The sequence below is a fragment of the Bos indicus genome, chromosome 11 (assembly GCF_029378745.1).
Source record: "Bos indicus isolate NIAB-ARS_2022 breed Sahiwal x Tharparkar chromosome 11, NIAB-ARS_B.indTharparkar_mat_pri_1.0, whole genome shotgun sequence".
Taxonomy (NCBI): Eukaryota; Metazoa; Chordata; class Mammalia; order Artiodactyla; family Bovidae; genus Bos; species Bos indicus.
Window position 1 is genome coordinate 48,907,762 of NC_091770.1, and position 8,021 is coordinate 48,915,782.

At 46.6% G+C, this 8,021-nt stretch overlaps 1 protein-coding gene across 1 annotated transcript; it reads right to left on the minus strand.

The window, feature by feature from the left end:
• Positions 1 to 3,099: 3,099 nt before the first annotated feature.
• Positions 3,100 to 5,587, minus strand: LOC139176103 (antimicrobial peptide NK-lysin-like). Its single transcript, XM_070799826.1, has 6 exons — positions 5,432 to 5,587; positions 5,056 to 5,160; positions 4,890 to 4,975; positions 4,464 to 4,565; positions 3,582 to 3,750; positions 3,100 to 3,236 (listed from the first exon to the last, which is right to left on the minus strand). Exons 1-6 carry the CDS (start codon positions 5,481 to 5,483, stop codon positions 3,223 to 3,225), a joined length of 528 nt encoding a protein of 175 aa, XP_070655927.1. The 5' UTR covers positions 5,484 to 5,587; the 3' UTR covers positions 3,100 to 3,222.
• Between the last annotated feature and the right edge of the window lie 2,434 nt (positions 5,588 to 8,021).

The following is an 8,021-nucleotide window of genomic DNA, read 5'->3' on the forward strand; positions in this document are numbered from 1 at the left end:
CCAGGAATCGAACTGCGGTCTCCCTCATTGCAGGTGATTCCTTACCATCTGAGCTACTAGGGAGGCCCCCAAATTATCTATAGCCCTTAAGAAGAAACTAAAAGTCCTTGACTATGCTTAATGACTGCATTATTATTTAGTCTCCTTTGACTGTTTTCCTTTGTTTCAGCATTTCTCACTCCTCTGATTAAACTTATTCTTTGACTAAAGTTTTCCACAGACAAAAGGCAGAGAGAAGACATGGTGGGGATGGGGCAAGGACCATAAGGTCTTGCTCCATTTCAAGTTCACTTGACAAAGTTAGGCTACTGGATGAAGGGAGGAGTGGAATTTCTAGTGTTTACTCAACTCACAGGGAAAGTCTAGAGATTACCTACTCACTATTGCAGCAGTCCTCAGATTTGTCCTGGGAACAGAATTGCACAGTAGAAGTTGTGGTGAAAGACACTTGGAAGGAGAGTGATAGCTGCCTTGGAGACATAAGGCTAACCTGTAAGCTGGCTAATTTGCTGGAGAGAAAGCAAAGAAAGAAAAACCTGTGAAGAGGCCTCCCTGAGTCAGAAAAAAGTCTCTAACAGTGACCCATACAGGACTTAGGTTTGATTGGACTTCATAAAGCCATTTATCCCCTGGGACATTGTTGAAAACAATAGAGCAGTGAGCCAGAAATTTTGGAGATTCACAACGCGGTGTTTTGAGACAAAGAGAACCCTTCCCAAACCTCTGTCATCACAGGATAGTTGTGGTCATGCTCAAGGCTGTAGCCCTTGAGGTGCAACATCTGAGGCATCACACTATGAAGGGTGGAGGGACCTCACTAAAATTACCCAGTCAGTTACTAAACATGAAAACAAGCAATTCATCTCGAAAAGGCAATAATATACCTGGGGAGTGGAGTGTGACCAGTAGCCATATTTGCTATAAGATATTATCTAAGATAACCAGTTTCCAACAAAAAATTATAAGACATAAAGAAATAGGAAAGAATAGGGAATTCCCTGGTGCTCCAGTGGTTAGAACTTGGCCCTTTCACACTGTAGGTTCAATCCCTGGTCAGGAAACTTAAATCCCACATGCCAAGAGGCAACAAAGCCTGCGTGCTATGACTAGAGAAACCCCAAACACCACAATGAAGACCCAGTGCAGCCAAAAATAAATAAATAGAAAATCTGAATAAACTGTAGACTTTAGGAAAGACAAATAAATAAAGATTATGTGGAAATAGATTGCATCAAGAATAGAGAACCCACACACTTATGGCCAATTAATCTACAACAAAGTATGCAAAATACACGGTGAAGAAAAGACAATCTCTTCGACAAGTGGTGCCAGGAAAACTGGACAGCTACATGTAAAAGAATGAACATTTTCATTTTGTCATATATAAGCTTAAGTGGGTTCAAAACCTAAATGCAAAGTCAGATACTATAAAACTCCTAGAGGAAAATGTAGGCCAAACAGTCTTTGACAGAACTTGCAGCAGTAGTTTTTTGGATCCATCTCTTAGGGTAATGGAAACAAAAGCAAAAATAACAAATGGGACCTATTAAACTCTAAATTGTTTGCACAGCAAGAGAAACCATAAAATGCAAAGATAACCTATGGAATGGGAGAAAATATTTGTAAATCATACCAACAGCAAGAGCTGAATTTCCAAGACATAAAAACAGTTTACACAGTTTAATAAAAAAAATTTAAAAAACAACCAAAAATGAGCAGAAGACCTAAGTAGACATTTCTCCAAAGAAGACAGACAGATGGCCAACAGAAACATGAAAAGATGCTCAACATCACTGATTATTCCGTTCAGTTCAGTCGCTAAGTCGTGTCGCCGACTCTTTGCCACCCCATGAATCGCAGCACGCCAGGTCTCCCTGTCCATCACCAACTCCTAGAGTTCACTCAAACTCATGTCCATCAAGTTGCTGATGCCATCCAGCCATCTCATTCTCTGTCATCCCCTTCTCCTCCTGCCCCCAATCCCTCCCATCATCAGAGTCTTTTCCAATGAGTCAACTCTTTGCATGAAGTGGCCAAAGTATTGGAGTTTCAGCTTTGGCATCAGTCCTCCCAATGAACACCCAGGACTGATCTCCTTTAGAATGGACTGGTTGGATCTCCTTGCAGTCCAAGGGACTCTCAAGAGTCTTCTCCAACACCACGGTTCAAAAGCATCAATTATTCAGTGCTCAGCTTTCTTCACTAATTATTAGAGAAATGCAAATTAAAACTACATTCAGGTAGTTTTGATGATGGCCATCTGACCTCACTCTGGTCAGAATGGCCATCATCAAAAAGTCTACAAGTAATAAATCCAGAGAGGGTATAGAGAAAAAGGAACCCTCCTGCACTGTCAGTGGGAATGTAAATTGGAACACCCACTGTGCTGAACAGTAAGGAGGTTACTTAAAAAACTAAAAATAGAGTAACCATATAATCCAGTAGCCCTGCTTCTGAGTATATACCCAGAAAAGACAAAAACTATAATTTGAAAATATAACATGTACCCCACTGTTCAATAGTACTATTTATAATAGACCTCATCTTTATCTATTCATATATATATATATATATATATATATAGCTTCCTCGGTAGTTTAATTGGTAAAGAATCCAACTGCAATGCAGGAAACACAGATAATTCGGGTTCCATCCCTGGGTCGGGAAGATCCCCTGAAGGAGGGAATGACAAGCCACTCCAGTACTCTTGCCTGGAGAATCCCATGGATAGAGGAGCCTGGTGGGCTACAGTCCATAGGGTCACAAAAAGTCGTACAAGTCTGAGCAACTGAGCAACAACAACAAAACCCGAATGGTCTCCTCAGCTGGTCTGAGAGCTCCTGGGGGTATGTTTGTGATGTACCCCAGGGTCTTGGAGTGACAAGCAGTACAATAATTATTTCATGACCATATGTGTGAGAGCTGCTAAGTTGTCTTGTTCACCACTAAACCCCTAGCATCTAGAACCACATGACATACAACCTGTTTATTGATTGAACTTATGAGTCAGATGAGCGTGCCCCTCTTCTGAAACCCAACAAAGGAAAAGAAGCTGAAGCAAAAGTCTTGCATGATATTTTATTCTGAGAGGGAAAGGCAGTGGAGGGAGTTTGGTGAGAGAAACTGGAGAGAAGACTCCTGGATTCAGGAAGGAAGGAGCCGGCCGAGGATGCTGGAGTTTCTGTGCTTTTTCCCCAGGATGGGGTAAGAGGACCCAGGGAATCAAATGAAACCTACTGTGGAGAGAAGAGACAGGTTGATCCGGGCTCTGATTTCTCAGTCTCGGGCCATTTCCTTGGTGTCAACCTCATCTTACGTGATGGTCTCATTCAATCCTCATTTCAGCCTCAGAAATAGAAATAATTATTGCCCTTTCACAGGTAAGGAAACGGAAGCTCAAAGAGGTTAGGTTACTTGCCCAAGGTCACACCTCTGAGGAGAAATGGAGACCTGATTTTACTCCAGGATTGTTTGCAGGAGTGTGGGGAGGGGCAGGGGGAGGCTGCCTCAGGCTGTTAGGAGTTTGCCTTTCACGGGGAGGCTGTCAGGGAATGAGTCCCTGCTGTTGCCTATGCACATACCTGGCTTGCTTTTGCACATCTTGATGTCCTCACAGACAACCCGAGAGGTTTTTCCAGCTGTGATGTCTGCAGCGATGCGACGGAGAAATCTCTTCGTGATTGACTTGCACAGACCTTTCAGCGGCCCCATCTTGCCGCACACCTTGGAGGCCGCCTCGATGACGGTATTCTGCAGCGGCAGCACCGTGGTGGGAAACGGGCCTCAGGTGAGCCCTGCTGGGCACTGTCTCTCTGCAGGCCCCGGCAGCCTTGGGCTCTCAGCGGGTCTGGCAGTGGGAGTGCTGGGTCCCGGGAGTTGGTGCCAGGTGGTAGTGGGAACAGGGACTGGAGAGACAGGGCTCAGCCCCCCTCCCCATCTCAAGCCTGGCCAGCAGGGGCTCTGGAAAGGACAATTGACCCTGCCGAGTCTTAGCCTCTGTATACCCAGGCCCTGTCTTCTGGGTGGAGAGTGGTGCCCAGACCCACTTTAAAGGCTCTGTCTATATAGCTTCTGGTCCAGGGCCAGACTGGGGGCTCCATCTGCTGGGGCGGGGGGGGGGGGGGTGCGGCTGTGGCGGGTTAGGAGGGTATCCAAGCTTGGAGCTTTGGTCCATTGCTTTTGAAATATCTTCTTCTGACATCTCCCATGGAAGGGGATAAATCTGAGTACCCCAGGGTGAAGGTAGTGATGCTGAGCAGGGTGGGGGAGCCAAGGAGAGGGAGGGAGGGAAAGTGAAACTATGGTTCTGGTGATGATGCCTCCACTTGTTAAGTATTCACACAGAGCTAAGTACATCCCACTTTCCAGCTCATTTAAAAAGCCCTGGTAAGGATTCCCAGCCCTCCCCACTCCACTTGGGGGCACCTCTCCACCCTCCAGGTCCCACAAGCCTCCCGTCTCACCTCATCGGGCTGATCTCCCAACTTGTCCATCAGATGTTGCATTATCATCCGACAAGGACCACAGAGTAGGCCCAGCTCTTCTCCTTGGAGCAGCAGGTCACCCTATCAGGAAAGGAAGCCCATTAGGGTGGTCTCTCAGACACCCCAACTTCATAAGGGCTCCAGGAAGGGTCCCCTGGGTGCTTTCAAGCCAGTAGGATGATCCATGATCTGTCTGTCCATATGAGGACCTGAGCCAGACTGGCTGGCCCCTGCCCATCTCTCTGCCTGTTTTAGAGGGGCTGAGAGACCCCACGACCTGCCCCCACACCCACAGCACCGGCCCCAGCCCAGCATCTGCCCCTCTGCTGTTCTACCATCAGACAAGGAGGAGGCTCTTGGGGAGGGCCCAGCCACCAGGGTAGCCCCCACCCCACTGTCAGGTACCAGTGTGAACAAAACCAGCATCTTCAGCTCCCAGCCCTGCCTCCCACCCCCTGACCAGTTCAGTCTCCAGACCCTCACACCTGGCACTGCCCAGGGAGGAGAGGAAGGAGAGGGATGATGGGGGGGGGGGGGGGGCGGGTAGCAGGTGGGGGGTATCCCCGTGTACCTGGGGATCCCTCCGGGTCCAGGCCCTGGCACAACTCATCTCCATCACACAGATGGGCCGTCGCCTGGTCATGGCTCTCAGGAGTCAGACCGGAAAAAGCCAGTCCTGGGGAAGAAACAGCATGAGCAGCCCTCCACAGAAAGATGGAGAGGAGAAGTCAGTGCTTCTGGCTGGGGAGAGCCCAGGAGGCAGCTGGCACCCAGGACGGGGAGGTGGCCTTGTGAGGGGTCCTGGGTGCCTCCTGCCCTGCTCTGCCCTGGGGCTGCTCTGACCCATGCCAGGTGCCCTTGGAGCTCATGCTCGGGTCCATCAAATCTGAGAAAGCAGGGCTGGGAGGAGGAGCCATTGGGATCTATCCCAAGGGGAATGTCCTCACCCGGGGCGACCAGGAGCACCGAGGCAATGAGCAGGACAGCCCAGGAGGTCATGTTGAGGCAGCTGCCCAGGCTCCCCCCACAGCCTGTTTTATAGAGGCTGCGAACCTGGCAGGGTCCTCTTCCTATTTTTGGCGACCTCCCGTGTCTCTGAGTTTACCACAAACACCGGTACTGGTCTGTGGAGAAGTGGGAGGAGGAGTGCACCTCAGAGCTTCCACACACCGCTCTCCACCCCGCCCTGCCCAGCACTAGAACTTTCTGAACTGAGCTGGGTGTTGATGGAGAGCATTGGCCGCCATGATGCCCATCCTGCCCTGATGTGGTAACGGGAAGAGAAGTCCCCACTACCGAGGGGTTGGGTAGGGCCCTTGGCCAAGTGAGCATCCATGCCCCCTGCCTCATCTCTTCCTCCCACCCCAGAGGTCTGGGCTGGTGTCACTATGTCATCCTTCTCCTCATCTCTTGGGTCTCCTTCCAGCCATTTAAGCCAGTGTAGCACTACCTGATTCAGATGAAGAAAAAGGTGCCCTCAGGGTAGATCCTGAAGCTCCTCCTCCCAGCCCTGGATTCTCCAGCTTCATGGACCCTGATCATGAGCTCTATGCGCACCCTGGGTCCCCTAGACCCACACCAGCCTTCTCACCATCATCAAGGAGGCTAGGCCTTTCCCTCAGAGCTGGGTTCAGCCCAGCCTGGCAGTGACCTGGCCGATGGGCAGAGAGAGCCGGTGGGAAGGACAGGAGCCCCAGCCAGGGTCTGGTCCCAACTTCTGGGTGTCTGAATAGTCATCTGTGTCATAAAGGTCATTGGCCTTCATCTGTCAGAAAAATTGAATAGTAGATAAAAATAATTTCTTAGTATCCATATGTCCCAAATATTGCGTGGGATATACTTACACTGGAAAGTATTTGTTGTTTACCTGAAATTCCAAATAAACAGCATTCCATAGTTTGTCTGGCCCCTTGAATCCTTTCTGGTTTATTACCCAAATCCCAGGGTAGCAGACACACTCACACTAACTCATGTCACACACTTACACACGGTTACATGAACTCAGGGACATACACTCTCCAAAGCACTGACAAATTCACACACACTCATAGCCACTCACACTTCCAGATACCCACACACACATACTCACACATTAATTCACAACCACATACTTTCATATACTCATAAATTCACACATAAACACACCACCTTTATTCTTGCCCATTGTGGAAGTCAGTGAATGCCACACTAAGGAGCAAGGAATTGAAGCATTTTTAAGCACTTTGGCTCTTTTATTTTTATTGAAATAAATTTTAATTAGATAAGTAAGAAACAATAAATTAAACCACTTATAAGTTCACCAAACAGATTTACAGAAATATTGACAGATGACAACTAGACTCATAGTGGTCATCATTTTTAAATTTATAGAAATATTGATTCTCTATGGTGTGTACGTAGTGTTGTCGGTCAATTATACTTAAAAACAAACTCTTGGAAAAAAGAGATTGGATTAATGGTTATCAGAGGCTGGGGTGGAAGGTTAAGGGGTAGGATTGGATGAAGGTGGTGGTCACAAGGTACAAACTTCCAGTTATAAGATAAGTAAATACTACGGATGTAATGTATAACATGAAAAAGATAATGAACACTGCTATTATATTTATTTTTACATTACATTTATTACATTATAAATGAAAATTGTAAAGAAAGTAAATCCTAAGAGCTCTCATTACAAGGAAAACTTTTTGTCTACTTAATGTTGATTTCTATGAGATGATAATTGTTCACTAAATCCACTGTAATCATCATTTCATGATGAATGTAAGTCAAATCATTATGTTGTACACCTTAAAAGTATATAATGCAGCATGTCTGATATCTCAATACATTGGAAATTAATTAATTATTAAAAATTTACATAAATATCCATTTATGCCTTTCAATGAATATATTTATAAACAAGTATATGTTTATATAAAGTTATATATCATAAAAAATGTTTTGGAACAGCTTTTTAAATTTAACAAGATGTCATGAACATCATCCCAGTCAATAAATTTAGATTTCCTTCATCATTTCCATTGGTTTCCTCATATTCTATTTGAGGGGTGAACTCTAACCGGAGTCCTCAATTCTGGGACTCATGAGGCTTCTACTTGCAGGGCAGAGGTCGGAGAGCCCAGCAACAGCTTGTGCAGTAGTCTGGGTGAGTGACACGAATGCCTTCTTGAGACTGGTTGCCTCATAATCCCAAGATGACTACTGAGGCCCTCCAGGCCCTAGGGCCCCGCCCCAGGTGGAAAACTGAGAAGAGTGAAGCAGGAAAGGGAGGTACTTATATATATTTTTAAAAAGCAAATATTTCCCAGAGACCTTCAGCTTGTCTCATCAGTACGCCCAGGGGGTACTCGCAACTGTGAAGGGCTATACAGAAGGAAGCCTTTGGCTGGACTTTGAACCAAACTGAGATTCTGCCGGGAAGGACAGATGAGAAGTCAGGGGGAACAGGTAGGCAACAGCAGTATCAGCTACAGAACTTCTCGCTAAACAGTGTTTTGAAGGAAAATTGATGGGATTTTGTAACTAATCAGATAC